We start from the raw sequence: 17,925 nt of genomic DNA, 5'->3' as shown, positions 1-17,925 counted from the left end.
TTTGATATTGCTACGGTACAGTATTTGCGATGACAAAGAGGCGAACAGGGTGACGACGACGACGGCGATTAGAAGTTAGCGCGGGTTGTTGTCTCTTGGCCAAGTGCGGCGTATTTTCATGTAAATATACTTGTATATAGCTTTTCCTCTGCGTCTTCCTACGTTACATATTTGGTGGAGGTGGACGTTCCCTGTACCTTGTCACGGAGCTTCGCAGTGGACGGCACGTCGAGCCTTCCTTCACGGCTCTCGGCGACGACAACTCGACTCCACCGGCTCCGACACCTGCAGCCACTTCGTGGACCTACATCACTCTCCCCGCTCCCCGTGATCCTGGCGTATTCTCGGGCAAAGATGGGGAAGACGTAGAGGACTGGATCAGCCTATATGAACACGTCAGCCGCAAACACCGGTGGGACCCTACTATCATGCTCGCCAACGTAGTATTTTACCTCAGTGGCACACCTCGAGTTTGGTTTCGGACGCACGAAGATGAGCTCACCAGTTGGGATTCGCTTAAGCAAAAGCTTCGAGACCTGTTCGGCAACCCCCACGGTCACCAACTTACCGCGCAGAAGGCGCTTTCCTGCCGTGTGCAGACGTCAACAGAGTCCTATGTCACGTACATTCAGGACGTCTTGGCTCTGTGCCGCAAAGTTGACACACACATGACTGAGTCAGACAAGGCATTGCCGATGACGCCTTCAACTTGCTCGTTTTCAACAACGTGGCGACGGTGGATGCAGTTATAAAAGAGTGCCGCCGCCTTGAACTCCCTAAAAGCCGACGCATCGACCAGCAGTTTGCCCGTCTGTTCAACACCCCAGCGACATCTTCCTGTGCTGACGCTCCTCCTCCCACCAACACTGGCGATGTTACCAGAATAGTCCGGCGTGAGATCGAGGCCGCCTATCCGGCTGCCTTCGACTCCAGCCCTACCAACGCACCTGCAGTCACGGTTTCCCTGATCCAGGCAATTGTCCGCCAGGAGTTCGCCAACATGGGTCTTCACATCATCTGCGCGGCCCATCGCCCTGATACCCCCCCTTCCCCCCCGACTTCTTCGATTCCGCCCCGTCCCGCATCTTCTTACCCACCACGTTTCCGCAACCCGTCTGAATGGCGCACTGCTGACGACAGGCTCATTTGTTTTCACTGCCATCAAATCGGGCACATTTCTCGGCACTGTCGCAGTCGCTGGAGTTCCCCGAAGCGGTCTACTTATACTGCCTACTCTCGCCCTCCAGGTGGCCCTTTTCGTCCCTATGCCGCCCGCTCCAATGATGCCGTCACAAATTCTCCTGCGCTGAACCGTCCGTATTCTCGTTCGCCTTCGCCCCAACGACGACAATCTCGCTCTCCCCAGCCGCGTCGCTCGTTTTCGCCGACTCCCTTCAGACGCCGCTCCCAGCCGGAAAACTAGACGATGCAGCGCCTCGAGGTGACGCTGCATGGCTCCCTACACCGCCATATCCTCTACTGATGTTGCCCACTCATCTGAACCTTCTTAACGTGAGATTCGACGGTGTTTCTGTATCTGCTCTTATAGACACCGGAGCGCCTTTGTCGGTAATGAGCGCTGACCTTCGTAACCGGCTGAGAAAAATACTCACGCCCGCCACGACGCCTGTTGTCCGTGTATGTTTTTTGTAGACATCATGTCTTTGTTAAATTTTGTTTTCATCAACCTGCAGAAAGATGACACTTTCTAGATATTTGTATTCTACCTAATAATTTTTTTTTCTTTGGCAACGTATGTTTTTAAAAAGAGCATTTCATTACGTACAGTATGCTATGCTGCAATTTCTGCTGGAACATTATCTGATGTGATAAATAACCTTTTACGAGACCTATAAGAAAACTGCCACTTTCTAGCTGTAACGAAAGAGTTAAATTGCTCCCATGCTTAACGGAATTGAACCCACGCAACGCGGATTCGTAAACGACAGCAGCCCGATGACTTCGCAGGTGGCGCCACAAATGCGCTGGGTATGTGCAACTTTTTAATGAACGGCTTTTAGCCCAACGCTTTAACGAGTCGCGTCATGAATGCACGTGGGTATGTGCCGCTCGTCAGTAAGCCTCTAGACAATTTGTGTCACTTAGTGCCGGCCATTTAGTGTGCGGCACGCAAATGAACATTTCTCAGTGTTCACAGGCGCCAGCACGCCACGCCTCTCGTCTCAGAGGCCACGGCTGTGCCATCTAGCAGTGTTGCTAGAGGGCACAGCGTGTCCAGCAAGAACCACGATACAAGAGCCCTGTTGCCGCATGACGCGTTTCTCAGCGTTCCCACGCACCTGCGTGCCATGCATTTCGGAGGCCACGCAAAGGCTTCGAGGTAGTGGCGCTAGATGGCGCCATGTGTTCTTGGGGAAGCGCAGTACAGGAATTCTGTTACAGTACAAGCCTTGTACAGTGGCAGTACGTTGTACCGCTATACTGATTAATTGTAAAACACATTACCGTCGACAAGCCTTGTGACATGGGTCCTAATGAATATTTTGCTTTCAATGCGCGCCGAGTGTGCAGAACGATGCGTACACTGTGTCAATTTTGATGACGGCGACAATGATTTCGCGCGTCCTGATGGAAAACGGCAAACCGAAACTCTTAAATGCCTTCAAATGATGATCTGGCGCAAAGCAGCGCTGAGATCACTGCAGTCACCTGGTACCAATCCTCTATAGGTAAAATAAGAAAAGGATAGCCTTTCTTTTAAACAGAAATAGAGGCAACACAATATACGAAAATAGCGCCCAAGAGCCCTAAACAGTATGTATTCTAAAGCTCCCTTTTAAGACCAAAATTTGCGCCATTAGCTGCCTATGCTATCTCTATGAACAGGTAAACATCAGAATTTTGGTGAAGAATGTGTGAAATCGTCGACGCACATATGCCCGCCGTAAAGCAGGCATACCGGCACCGGGCGAGGACCGCGCAGGTAACACATGCAAAATGCGTTCCAGATGGCAAGCAGCTTTGGAGGCGATGTCAAGCCCATTGCTTACGATGAGCAGGGTGGCCGCGATGAGGGCGCCCTTGTAGTTCACATCCAAGTCCAATGGGAATGTGACGCCGAAAGTGTCGGCTTCCGTGAAAACCTCCTTGAGGAGCCCACCATAGTGCTTGGTGATCTTGCTTATGAAGACGCCATTGGTACTGCGCACCTTCAAGGGGAAATAAAAAGAGAAAAACTAAAAGAGCATCCTTATACCTGTAACTTGGCAGTATAAGCGCAATTTTTTCCCCTATTAAAATAACATTTCTAGTCCCTGCTACCGCCATAAGACGTCACCTTTTGTGTACACAATGCCCATAGCACACTGACATCAAGGTTGCTTGGGCGCATGCAACTAAATCTCAATATTATTTAATTATGTTTTTTATCTGTTTAAAAGTTCGTATATTTTGGTTTACTTGTAGACACTGGAAGCCGCTTCGATACAGCAGTAGCTAGCGCTGCATTTACGTGTTTTTTTCCTAATTGAACATTGTTAACTGTTTAGTATATCGATTTCTAAAATAAGATACCTGGTGTTTTTTTTTTTTTTGTTTGTTTCAGATAGCTAATACAATACTTTTAAGCTGCTTGGCTCACGAGATGTGATAAAAAATGAGCTCGTAGATCGCGACCATCTTTTGTTATGCAATAGTAATCCACGGATATATTTTGTAGGTGTGTGGAATGCATCGCAAGCATTCAAAGTAAACGTAACGCGAAATGTACCTGATGATATGATATGCAGATATGCCCTGAAGGGACGCAAAACATTTCGCGTGCGTGCGTGCGTGCGTGCGTGTGGTTTACGCACATGTTCACCACTGTTTCGGTGGCTCTAATACAGAATTGCTGCTGCGCGAGAGCTCACGGGAATTCGTTGGCAGACGACTATTACGCTCGAAATTAGCTCCTCAAATCAGAACAATGCCCCGATTAGTTCTTTTTTTATATACGTCTTTATTTCTGCATTTAGTAGGCCAAGCCTTGCGGCAGAACAGGGGTGCTCTTTGGGGGAGGGGGAGGGGGACCGGTGCTCTCTTCTTCCTCGAGGTGGACTGGTCCCGAGGTCGGCTCTGCAAAGAGGCTTTAGATCTTTATGTCCATTAAGCATGTCTTGCTCATACCGCAAAAACGAGCAGGCTTACCTAAAGCATATATTTTTAAGCATTGCAATTGACGTAGGCGCGCCGAAATTGAATAAGTTGTCCTCTCGCATAATTGTTAGCAATGCCACCTGATCGCTAGTCGAAGGTTTATCCGTCAAAGAATGTACTTCAGCGTGCCGTGCCCTGAATGAGCCCATTTTCTTCGCAATAGTGTAGCCGACATTTGGCCGCACACCTCTCCTACTCGAGGCTCAGTACGTATTGTCAATACAGTTTTGCTCTTAGATCTCTTGTACTTTACTGCCGTAGTTCGAAATTCTGCCACCACTTTTGGTTGAACATTCACATGAGTGATAGCCGTGAGCAACGTCTCCACAGCCCTTGCAGAATAGAGTGGACGTTATGATGGAGAGAGTGAATCACGCAACACTAACGCACAACGTCTTGTAAGCACGAACCTTCATGGCGCCAGCTGAGGAAGTGATCCTATTTAACTTAATTTATGCGCATCATCAGCTTCAATTTCTGTGTTCGTTCTTGCCTAGACCCTTACCTGGAGTCTTAATCATATCAACGAGAACAGCTGCCGTTATGCATATCAAAAAATTACTGACCAATCCCCTACAGGAAAACGGGAGCAAGCGAAGCTTGTGCTGCGTGCACCTGACCTTCGTCACGGTTAAGTAACCCGCAGGGAAAGGTGCCGGATTGCTTCGGCCTCCCGCTCCCTCACTCGGGATCTTCTCGCTGCTGTCGGATTGCAGGGGCTCGGGCAGCTCTAACGGCTGGATCGGCACGCCGATGGCGAGCCCTTTCACGGGCAAGTTCACGCCGCACCTCATCGAAGGCTGCCAGTTCCTCGGGGGAACGCACAACGCGTGCCCGTCCCACCCGTTTTCAGAGAATGAACTGAACGGAAACGAAGCCGGTGGGGTTGCCAGATAGCCCGACAGAAATAGCCAAATGCTCCCTTATTTAGACCAAAAGTAGCCAGATCAAAATTTTTAGTGAGCGAAAAGTAGCCCGAAACGTAGCCAAAATGCTTTATGATGTTCTGCAGGTGTCCTAGGTGCTGTATATCTTGTCCGAATCTAATTGCGCATTTCCGGCTCCGACATTACTTTCACCGCATGCTACCTGCACAACACTGATCTCAAGATCTGCGAAAAAATTCTAGTGAGAGGTGCTACTCAGACTTGGATTTGGACACCACTTAATGTCACAATGACCCGAAGGATTTCTTTTTCGATCTACTCATGAAGTTATCGGTATTTACTGAGCCACTTATTGAGCTAACTTTAGTTGCCACCTTGTTTTAGACGAGACATTTTTCTATAAGAGTCGGGCAAAATATTGCCTCCTCCAACGTCGAGGATGAGATTCGGCAGGTCACGATCGGGTACCCAAGAGGCAGCCCGAGCTCAAGGTACTTTGGAATAGGGATGCCTGTTCTAAGCTTGATTGATAAATTATGTTATTTCTCTCCGGGTCTCTCTCTTTCTCTCTCCATTTAGTATGTTTTACTCGAAAGCAACTCCACGCTGAGTTACCAAATGCTGCTGCTTGAAGGCACACATGAATCTGGAGAAAACTTCAAAGCTTTTCCCATTTTCCTCGTGCCAAGAAGCGGCATTTGTGACTGCAATTCGCTTTTGAGTGGAAGCAAACAGAACGACCTGCTGGCCCACAACAGAAAAGGTGAACTAAACTTTATCGTCTTAATTGCCACCTGGATTACGGCGCTGGCAATAATGCAGGTGGTATTAGTATCAAAAAGTGTTGAAAGCTGCAATATTTAAACAGGGATTCACTGACAAGATTCGCGCAATTTAAAAACGCGTGAGTGAGCGAAGCAACTTTGTTATGAATGCCTGCAGAACGGTTAGCCGTCCCCTGTTAGGGAGGCGTCACCGTGACGCGGTGATGACGTCCTCGCGGCGTGTGGCGCCTCTACTTCGGCCGCGGTCGCACTACTCGCGTAGGTAAATTTCTGTGAATGTAAGTATGAATGCGTGCGTTGCCAAATTTACGAGGGGGGCAGTGTACATTATTTTCATTGCGACTTTTAGAAATTCGAATTCCACTAGGGAACACGCAAAATCAATTTCATGGGTCCCGCACTGCTGTCATGAAGTACAAAGTAAACCCCGTTTTCTAACAAATTCAAGCACTGCATATCAGACAAGGAAGTCAGTGGAACACTAAATATACCTTAACAAACTGGCAATTACTCTTTCCCAACAACCACTGCGATGTGTGCGAAAATAATAAAATGTGGACGTAACGGTACCACAAGCACTTATTATGTATATAGAACGCAGCTCTTTTTATCACAGCAAGAAAACGTGACAAAAAGAAGAGAGCCTATAGCGCTGAAACGACGTATAAGCATGGCCACCATTACTTAACGCCATCCTACCCAATGATTTCAAATGTACTTAGTTTCCAAACTCTGCGGCGCAGCCATAGGGAGTGGGCGGAGTAAAAAAGACTCCGTTTCATTGATAACCTTCTTGTTTGAAGCCACCTGAGGAACTTCTATTGCAAAGCGAAGTCCCGTTCTGTACACTGCTTCCAAGCGCTCGAATTGGCTCGGTGACAGTGATATCAGCGGCAGCTGATCAAGAATGCGGCTTGTTATTAGTGCAGCGTTCACTTTAAGCGTAGACATAGGATTTTTTCCCCACCGTACATCTGCCATGTGAAGAAGTGCATTCATTCTTTGCACTGATGCAGCCACAACGCTTATAACTGCGCGTCGCCATAGCAGCTTGCAGTCAATGGTGATGCCCAGGAATCGAACACTAGTTGCGCGACGAATTCGATGGCCTCTAATATTCAGCGACAGGCGAACTGACTTGCGCCTCACCCCCGGGGGAGCGCATGAAGGCAGATTTTTCCGCTGACAAAGATAGGCCAAGCGTCGACAAGTGACGATCGATGACGGAGAATGAAATCTCGGCTAACCCGCACATACGTTTGTGTTGGCTCCCCGCGATCAAAATGCAGATGTCGTCTGCGTAGATGGACATTTTTACAGCAGTTCAACCTACCTTCAGTGCGTCTGGAAGGGTGGCCATGGCAACGTTAAAAAGCAAGGGAGATAGGACACTTCCTTGTGGGACGCGGAGGGAAGTGCGTCGCTTATCGCTTATTATATTTGCGAGCTTAACCTGGACATGTCGCTCTCTAAGAAATTCATAGAAGAATGGAAAAGCACTTTCAGAGGCACCCAGGGCTTGGAGTTCCTTGATGATGCCAATATGAAGCACACAGTCGTATGCTTTGGCAATTTCCATAAAAATGGCGAGTGTCGTAACGTCGTAGACGCGAAGGTACTAGATGTGGCTTAGTAAGTCCAAGACACTGTCCTGGGAACTCCACCGCGGGCGAAATCCGATAGTGCACTATGGCAGTCTACTTCCTTGCTCAATATAACAAGTTAATCCCGTACATATTAGTCTTTCCATCAACGTTGACACGCATGATGTTAGTGGCACTGGCCAATATGAGGCAAGGTCAGCAGGATGCTTTTCAGACTTAAGCACTGGAACCACCAATGCTCTCTTCCACATTTCAGGGATCTCTCCTGTGCTCTATATGCGATTCAATATGTCCAGAAGGGCTCACCTTCGCTCGTATGGCAGATTCGTCAGCATCTGATTACTTTTTCTGAAAGTCTGAGAAATGCACTTGAATTTAAATTAGGCAATATCAGAAATACATTGCCGGGGAAAACATTTCAATAAGGTCAGGAGGAGCGAGTTATTCGCAATCAAGCATCCCCGTCACATAGCTTTCGCTATTTCCTCAATGAGTTGCACTGCGAAGCCTGCGGCGGAGCTGGGGGGTCCCACAGAGCTTCGCCTACTGAGAGTCACTGCGGCGCGCAGTTCAAATTTGATTTTGGGTGTTATAGTGGACACCACTATACTTCCGACTTTAACGCCTGCGACGCGCCTAGCGCAGTTGTCCTCTGCCAGCCGCACTGCGTTCAGCCCGCGACGGTAGTGGTGTCTACACCACGTAGCAGGCAGCAGTTACATGCAAATGTAGTTCATATTCGCAGCGCTCCCTTTGTGCACGGCAGGGGTGGAGTTCGCGCTCGCGCGCATATGCTCCAGACTGGCCGTGCTACCTGGTGCGGACCGACTTGGTCCTGTACCCAATTTAACGATGGATCGTAGCCGCATCCAACTTGGGCATTTCTAATCGCTATCAGTAGTGGAATACGAAGCGAAGACTGCCAAGGCTTCTAACAGGGATCGATCAGACGTAAGCGCGCGCCACCAAGCGTGTGTGAAGTCTGACCATAAGTTTCGCATGCTTAGAGGCTAGTTGAGTGTTCAAAACTTAGCCGAAATGAGCAAGGTCCGACGGCTACGACACTGATAAGCAAGGTGGCTGTTTAATTCCTACCACGGCGGCCGCGGGCCGCCACGGCCGAGCGAAAGCAGGTGACACTCGGCTTCCTTCCAGAAGTATGTAATTCTTGATGGAATTCGAAAGCAGATTTTCGCTTACTTCAGCCTCTTTAATAAACTGCGTCAATAAATATACACAGTAACAGTACCAAGAATCGCACTTATCGAAATGGGCTTCTTGATTCATGTATGCTATTGCCGAATAGCAGCGACGTATGCTTATCTGGTATATTAGGAAATAAAACGCCCAAACGAGAGTAATTAGGTGCGGGTAGTGTTCAAATGAAAACGTCTGAGAGAAAGGTGATTTCTCGCTAGGCTTTAACCCTTTAAAGGATCCCTTTAAAGAAAGTACGAGCGCTTTGCGACTCCAGATGACAATCTGTAAGGTAGAATGCAGAGCTTGTAATATCATGAAGGGGGCGAAGAGTAAATTATGGCTGCATGTTGCCTTTGTTACTCGTACTTCAAAGGAAAAAAAATCCCTAGACGTGATGCATAAAACAGAACACAAAAAAGTATCACTAATACACTCACACAGCGAAATGTGTGCGTGTAATTATGGGGCTTTCTTGTGTGTGTCAGGTGCTCTACTAGTAAGGTCCTTGTTATGCGCTTAAGGATACTTTTATAAGTGACAAGTTACTGTTTCACCGATAAGATTTTGAAGATTTTATGAGGATATATATCTGTTAATTTGTATCCTCTCAGGCCCCCTATACTTTCTAGCTCTTATCACCGTGTTCCGACGGCTCACATCTGTGTTTTCACTTAGCTAACGAAACAAAACTACTTTGATCAGTTTCATGTTCTTGTTCCTCAAGTGATGTCTGGCTAAGGTGCATTTTAAATACGATGATGACTTCACTTGCCTCAAACTCGACGTGCGTTTCACAAGGTATACAGGTTTTGCATTCTGGTCCTACTATGTCCAACACTCTTCTGCTATTGCGGTCGTTCACGGAGAACTTCGGAACACACACGGAGAACTCCTGACGTATCACTGCGATGACGTTTCCTGTAGGTGCATGAACTTCCATTTCCTCAAAAAAAATGTCAGGAGAAAGATGAAGGTTGCGTAAAAATGAAGATTATGTGCCCTCCTTCCATTGTTTGTGCGAATAGAATTAAGAAATAAACAAGTGACCTAATACCTTTTATCGCAGTGACAGTAGGAAACCGAACTTTCTAACGCAAACACCACATAGCCGAATTATGCACATCCTATTTACGTGAAAGTTTTTTTGATCTTGCTGTTCCTGTCGGATTATTTTTATTATTAACGCTTCAATGAGGAGGCTGTATGACGACCGCAATTGCGGCCAGGATTGCATGTCAAGCTAATAGACAGTTTGAGCAGTACACTATGGTATGCATGTTGCCACAAGTGCGCATGCGCGGAGCTCAGCGAGCCCCGGTACAAGTTTGAAGGAACGCTCTGCCGATACAATGTTTGCCTAACATCGCCGTGGCCAATCTGCCCGCTACGACCCTGACTCTCCCGTGGTACTCGTTCGCCGTCGTGACAGAGAGAAATAAACGGTAAAAATCGGCCATCGCTTAGTCTCTTCTCACGCAGAGTACAATATAGCCGCTGTTTTGACGTTATTATTCAGAAAGGAACTATCTACATTTCGGATGAAGTTAGATTACCACTGACGATGCGGCCGCTTACTGCCATGCGTACAGTTTACGGGGTACTCGGCAGTGGTACCGTAACGATTCTTAAGCGCTCTGGCTCTAGCCTGATACTGGTGGCTGGGATGGTCCGGGTGCATCTTCTGCGGGACAGGAGCCACTTGAATGCATTTCCACGTGTCAACGTAAGCTGGTGGCTAACCACGTGGCCAGATGTGGCGGTGGGATATCCTTGGTAGTTGAAAACGGTGTGGCCTGCTGACGTTAGGTCAAGGTGTTTGTGCTAGCTTGTCATATGGGCCTCGACGATTTCCCGAACAGTCGTCAGTATGTCAAGGCACTCTATTTGGAGGGTTGCAGTTCCGGGGCGAGACACAAGACTTGCTTGTACGCTTTCCTGAGAAACACGCCGACATTGTCCAGCTCGCCTGAGTAAGAGGGAGGTAGAGGGCGGCATAGGCCACGCGGCTGACGACGATGACATGAATAAGACGAAGTACTTCTTCCTCGTTGAGACCGGGAAGTTATACTCTCAACCATCCTCAGGACTTGATAAGTTGTGATGGCGAGGCGTTGGAGGGTTAGAGCACTGCCGCCATCCCACTGGAAGTAGAGTACAATGATGCTAATTTGTCTACCCTCGGGAATGGGATGTCCTGCGAGGGTGAGGTTGATTTCGGAGGGGTTTACGCGGTCGCCAGACTGCGTCTTGCGTCGGAGACCTAGAGGTTGCGACGTGTCTTGTGGGCATTGGAGAACTCACTGTTAGGCGTATCGATCAGCGACGTCAACTGCTTGCTGGAATGCATCTTGTTGGAAGCCCACTGATCCCTTCGTCGTCTAGATCGTGACACCGTCTACATGCATAGCGTGATGTATACCCGGTATGGAGTCAAGCTGATGCGGGAGTCTCATCGTGGCAAAGTGAAATAACGCGGGTGGCAGCATAGGTATTCCGACAAGTTGAGAGTGCAGACAATCTATTTCAATGGCGGCAATCAATTCCAAAGGAAATCATGGATGTGATTATACATCTGCTTTCCGCGTTTTAATCCCTTGGGGTTGGTAAGAATGGAATGCTGAAACACGTATCGAAGGCTCATTTGGTGTATAGGGCAAGGATGTATTTTCTACTGAAGGGGGTGACACGTTTCAATACTTCCTCTTTTAGTTGAAGAAGGGCGTTCTGTGTTAATTGATTTGGGTGGAAGTCAAACATACAATCTGACAAAAGAAGGTGAGTTTAGATGTAAAACTGTAATCAGTTGGGGTCAAGGTGCTCAAAAAGATTGCCCAGACAGGAAGACAGGATGTCAAACAAATGGGGCAGAGATTATTTAGACTCGGAGTAGTGTCGGTTTTGGGAATGAGAGTGACGCATCCATGCTTCCACTCCTGGTTTAAAGTGATAGTTTGCCAGTGATGGCTAAAGAGATCGACCAGAACCACCAAAGAATCGGCACCAAAGTTACAGGGTAGCTTGCTTGTGAGCTTGTCTCTCCCCGGTGTGGTGTTGCGGGTTAGGAGATTAAGAGCTTAGCTAGGGCGGGTTGATGGCAATGTCCAGGTCCTCCTTGGGGGCTCCCCAGTAAATTCGCTGCGTGGCTGCTGGTATGCTAGAGTGCCAATGCACTTGTTTTGGAGTTCTTGGAGAACATCCGTGTCGGTGCCTAAGTACTCATGACGAATCTTCTTCCTCGTGTGGTTGGTCTTTTCTTTGACGGATCTAGTAGATAACGTAGGATGCCTAACGTGTCGGTGACACAGAACGTTCTTTGCAATTTGTTGCAGAAATGTTGCCAATTCAGCCTATTTAGTGGCATGGGATAATTCTTCTCTGCCTCAGCGGTGCTGGCAAACTTTGGGTTTTTTTATGTTTGTCTTTCCCAGACTGGTTGTCTAATTATTTCATTAATCAAGCTGAACATGTTCTGTTGCAAGGATCAGAGTTGGAGTTGAAGGACATCAAAGCCGGCGTCAAATTTCGGGTTTGTGAGGGTCATCGCTGCGGACAGGGTGGTGATTTGTTTCTAATGATGATGTGTGGTGTTTTATGGCACAAGGGCCAGGTATGGCGAAAGAGCGCCATGACAAAGGTAATGTTAATGATGCAAATTGAATGGTGTAGACGATGAATTCCTCATGGTATATGTGACATGGCTATAAAAAGGCCTAAAATCTGTCGCTGCGGATGGCGTAAAATATATAGTTGCTAAAATAATGACAGTGCTATGTAATGCCAATGGTATGGGCTATGTCAATGGGGTTTCGTTAAAAGCATGATGCAATAAAACAACCTTGACACTTTAGCTTCAAGAAAGCCTTTGAGTACAGGGCTGTTATACGTGTGGTAAAAATTCCCTGGCCAAATGATTTTCAGTCTCTGTTTCAGCTAAAAACTCTAGGACTAGTTCTGGATTAAAAAGTGGTTCATTGCTAAAAAAAAATTACGGGTGAAGGGGTACATTTTCACGATATGCAGAAATGAAACACATTTTTCCTCTGTGCTTCTATTGCAGGGCATTGAATAAGAACGTACAGGACTGTGAGATTTTAGCCGCACTTACTACAAGTCGGAGGATACCCCCCAGTCAAGAGGTAAGAGTGTGTGCCGTAAGCGTGTCCTATTCTTAATCAGCAAAGGAGCACTTCGTTGTATCGTGATGTTCTCTCCGATACCCAATATCCTAATTTGGATTTTATCAAGTGCAGTTTATTTGATATCTGAGCATTCCACTGTTGCTCCGAGTGGAGTTTCAGCTCTTGACGCAAGTATGCTTTAATCTCTGTGGCTGGGATTGGTATGTTTATGTCCATGTCACTAAAAGCTACTGAGGTGGCTTTCTCGTCAGCAGCTTCGTTGCCTTTTATGCCACAGTGGCCAGGTACCCAGCATACGATGATCGTTTGTTTAGCACTATAAGCTGAGCATGGCAATGTACACAGTTCATTAAAGACCATGTTTTTATGTTTACGTAGATTCATTATGGCTCGCACTACACTCAATGAGTCTTTGAACACAATAGCCCTAGTCAGATTCGTTTGCTTGATGTGCTTTACTGCAGAGAGTATTGCATATGCTCCCGCTGTAAAAATACATGTATGTGGGTTCAATGTACCGGAAATTAAAAATGCTGGTCCTAGTGCTGCGTAAGCAACACCAGAAGGGGACTTAGAGGCATCGGTATAAAATTCAGCAAAAGAATACTTCTCCTGAAGCTCAAGAAAATGTGAACGTATGTGTGCCTCAGGTGCTCGTTTTGATATTTCTGCAAACGATACGTCACATTCGATAGTCTGCCACTTTCCAGGAGGTGGAAGCCTCGTAGTTGCCATTATGACATTCTCTAAAATCGACGCTCCCGTTTCTTCAGACAATGCTTCCAACCGAAGGGACAGTGGAGGTCTGGTGCGTGGGTTGTTACGGAAAAGCCTAGCCGTAGACAGGTCGTGAATAACTGAATGGCATGGATGATGGAAATCTGATTTCGCCTTGAGGGTGTAAGAGAGACTTAAATATGTTCTTTGAAAATGTAGGGACCATTCGTCGGATTCAGCATACAGGCTTTCTACGGGGCTAGTCCTGAACGCACCAGTAGCAAGACGGATACCCAAGTGGTGGACGGAATCGAGCATCTTCAAACACTAGGCGTGGAAGAGTTTAACACAATGGTGACCGTATAAGACTTTTGTGCAAGCTGAAGAGGCATCTTCTGCCCCTTCCCCAAAATGTGCGGGACAAGAGCTTCAGTAGATTCATTGTCTTCAAGCATTTCATCTCCAGATATGTTAAGTGTGGGATAAAAGTTAGTTTGGAGTCTAAAGTGAGGCCTAGAAATTTATGCTCACGACTCACAGATAGCCGTTCTCCATATAAGATCAATAATGGGCTCCGGTGTTACACCTCTCTTAGTGGAGAAGGGGATGCATGTACTTTTTTCAGGGTTTAGTTTAAAGCCGTTCTCGTCTGCCCACTTTGACAAATTATTCAGGCCAAGCTGCATTTGTCGCTCGCAGATACTAAGATTACATGACTTGTAAGCTATTTGGATATCATCCACATATACGGAATAAAACATTGTACGGCGTAGGATAGTATGGAGCGAATTTATTTTTACAAGACATAAAGTACAGCTCGGTACTCCACCTTGTGGCACACCAGTCTCTTTAGTAAATAGACGAGACAGGACGTTACCAATCCGAACATGAAATGTGCTGTTGCACAGATTACTTTGAATCACGTTTAGCAAGTTGCCTCGGACTCCCATTCCAGCTAGATCACGAAGGGTTCGGAAACTTCAAGTGGTATCTAATGCTTTCTCCATGTGTAAAAATACTGATAAGAAAAACTGTTTGTGCACAAAGGCATCCCGGATATTTGTCTCGATGCGGAAAAGTTGATCTCTTGTGGATCTATGTTCCCTGAAGCCGCACTGCGAGGGATCTAGTATCTTGTTACTTTCAAGAAAATGCACCAGGCGCTGGTTAGTCATTGTCTCAAAAAGCTTACATAGACAGCTTGTTAGAGCTATAGGCCTATAGCTGCTGGCCAATGACGCGTCCTTGCCCTCTTTCAGAATAGGGATTATGATTGCTTGCTTCCAGGCAGACGGGATGTAGCTGACAGAGAATATGGCGTTAAAAGAGAGGGGAGTGTTTTGTGTGCTTCAGGGTGTAGGTGTTCAATCATCTCGTAAACTATTCGATCGGTTCCAGGGGCCGATTTATTACAACTCTGTACTGCAGCCTGAAATTCCGCCATATTAAAAGGACGGTTGTAGGATTCATCGCTCTTGCCTTTTCGACACCAGAGGCAGGCGCTCAGCTTGTTGCTGGTATCTAAGGAATGAATCGGGGTAATGCAATGAGCTAGAAATGTTTTCAAAATGTGCCCCTTGGGAGTCAGATTGGTCTTGAAGAGTATTTCCTTGCGTTTTTACTAATGGTAGAGGATGAGTTTGCCAAGCTTTGAGATCTTTAACTCTGTTCCATGCTATTCTTTCATCAGTATAAATGTTAATGCTAGAAACATACCTTTGCCAGCTTTCGCTTTTGGCACGGCGCCGCGTTCTTCTGGCCTCAGACAATTTTCTTGAAAATGACCAAATTCTTTGCAGTTGAAGAGTCTAGAAGGTTGTTCCAAGCATTATTTTGATTTCTACATGCTTTCTTGCACTCATTCCACCATGGAACTCGTCCCTTACAGGGCGGTCCATTTGTTATGGGGATACATATTGACGCCGCATCAACTATAAACGCCGTAAAATATGCCACTGCATCTTCGATAGAAAGATTACAGATGTCATTCCAAGTCAAATGTGTCAGCTCCCTGTATCGTGTCCAGTCGGCACAATCGACTTTCCACCGGGAGACTTGTGGAGAGCACTATTCACCTTTTGTTTGTTTTATGACAATGAGGAAATGGTCGCTCCCGTACGGATTCTTAATCACGCTCCACTTCAGATGCGGCAAGAGTGAACTCGATGCGATGCTTAAATCGATAGATGAAAATGTTTTGTTTGCGACACTGTAAAATGTAGGATCTTTCCCATTTAGCAAGCAAGCATCTGTAGTGACGAGGAAATTTTCAACTAAGCGTCCGTTGGCATCACAATGACGGCTTCCCCAAATGGTGTTGTGTGCATTAAAACCTCCAACGACAATGTAAGGTTCGGGCAGTTCATAGATAAAGGTGTGAAATTCTGTTTTTGAAAGTTGTTAGTTCGGGGGGATATATACAGAGGTAATTATGATCAGCTTATTACACAATACCGCAAGGACCGCAACTGCCTGTAGGGGTGTTTTAGGCTGTAGTTGCCGGCAAGCAACACCCTTCTCTACAATTATTGCCACACCGCCAGACGAGGCAAGAGCGTCGTTGCGGTCTTTTCGATAAACGGTATACTGCCGGAGAAAGTTCGTGCGTGAAGGAATAAAATGCGTTCCTTGGACGCACACTAGCTTTGGATTGTACTTATTTAAGAGTTCGTTAACGTCGTCTAGGTGGTGGAGTAAACCCCTGACATTCCATTGTATTATATGTGTGTTTTGTGCTGTGTGCCTAAGAAAAATAGAGTATGTTAGCTCACGAGACCTTTCCAGGCCCCATGATAAGAGATCTCTCTTTCTTCCCGACGCGCTCGAGCGAGCTGCGCCGTTCCTTGGGCGTCTGAGACGCCGGATTTGTGCTCGTATCCATCACCTCGTCTGAGGCGGTGGATACTGCCCGCGCGGCGAGCACTTTCGCGGGAATGTTGGGCCGATCTGCTCGGGCAGTGGCCCTGTGTCCAATAGGCCCGAGGGTCTGCTAGTCCTCCCTTGCGGGGGCCGGTACGGCGTTGACTGTTCCAGCCGGGGGGGGGGAGGGGAGGGGAGGCTGATGGCGTGACCGCCGTCACACTTCGTGTGACTTGGGCGGCCGCCTAATGATGTAGCGCTGCCCCCCGGCAGAAGCGTTTACGCACCTCTTGGAAGGAAAGGCTCAGTTTGACTTTGATTTCGATGATTTGGTTTTTCTTTTTTCCAGGATGGGCAAGAACGACAGTACCCGCGGTGATACCCTTCACATCTAGCGCAACGGATGGTGGAAGTGCAAGTGTTGGACGAGTGCTCGTTTGATACACATTTTGCACAAATAGTGCGCCCTCGGCAGCTTTGCGGACTGTGCTCGAACCGCTGACATTTGAAGCATCGGCGTGGTTAGGAATATATAGCCTTACACGGAGTTTGCAGTATCCTGTTTCTATTGAGTCTGGTAATAAGTTGCTAGTTCCAAAAGTGATGATTATATGCCTGGTTGGTTATATGTCTTTGTCATCTCGCCTTATTTTTATCCTTTGTACTTTGACGACGTTTTGTTCTTTCCATCCTTCTAGTAATTCACTTTCGGTAAGTTCGAGAAGGTCATCTTCAGAGATGACACCGCGCACTGTGTTCATCGACCTGTGTGGCCCAACAGAAACGGGAATGTCCCCAAACGCTACAAGTTTTAGGAGTTTGTCGTATTGTGGCTTATTGTGAACTTCGAGCAGAAGATCGCCACTACTCGTCTTCGTTACTTTATAGCCCGGGACTATTGCTTCAGTGAGAGATTTGGCTTTAAGAAATGGTGATATTGCCACCTGGTAGTGACTGTGAAGAGAGCAGCCAAACTGAGAAAGTGGAAACTAGCGTTTTATTGGGCGAACTTGTGCCCTCAAAAACAGGCTACACTCAAACAACGGCGACAGCGGCGAACACAGACGGCGATCGTCGAAAATCTGATCAACGGGTGAAGCGCGTCCGCGTTTGTACATCTGTCGTCGAATGTTCCAGACTAATCGCTGGGACCCACGTGTCTTCCACAATGTTCTACACCATTCGCGTCACGCGATGAAATCAGATAACACAAGGTTCGGCGACAACAGACAGTGCATAGAAGCATCGACAACATTCCAGAAACTTCCGATACATTCAGGCGCGTCCCGCGTTGTGCGATAACATTTGTTAGGTGGTGAAACGTGTCGCCCGATAAAGACAAGTACACGTGTCAATACCCCCCCTCTTAAAAAATTCGTCGAGCCGATGCAGCAAACAAACGAAAGTAATAAAGAAAAGCACTCGTAGCAACGAAAACAACAAAATAAGGAGGTTCGTCAGCGTCCGTAAAAGCGTTTAAGACGCACCACATCGATCACTTCAGATCGTGCGCGGCGCCGCTGTGAATGCGAAATTCCGTCTGGCACCACCTCATAGTCTAGTGCGCCGATGCGTC

The 17,925-nt window shown here is 47.2% G+C and overlaps 1 protein-coding gene across 2 annotated transcripts in view; it reads right to left on the bottom strand.

Annotated features, from left to right (window-relative positions):
• Positions 1-17,925, bottom strand: part of LOC129387728 (phospholipid scramblase 2-like) — a 50,349-nt gene that overhangs the window by 14,486 nt on the left and 17,938 nt on the right. For both annotated transcript variants that reach the window (XM_055077216.1, XM_055077217.1), the window contains one exon: positions 3,012-3,170. In XM_055077216.1, coding sequence (XP_054933191.1) covers positions 3,012-3,170 — 159 coding nt within the window. The remainder of the gene's footprint in view (positions 1-3,011; positions 3,171-17,925) is intronic.

Source organism: Dermacentor andersoni, chromosome 2, assembly GCF_023375885.2.
Source record: "Dermacentor andersoni chromosome 2, qqDerAnde1_hic_scaffold, whole genome shotgun sequence".
In the NCBI taxonomy this organism is placed as follows: domain Eukaryota; kingdom Metazoa; phylum Arthropoda; class Arachnida; order Ixodida; family Ixodidae; genus Dermacentor; species Dermacentor andersoni.
Note: the sequence above shows the minus strand (reverse complement) of the source record. Positions and strands in the feature narration are given on the sequence as shown.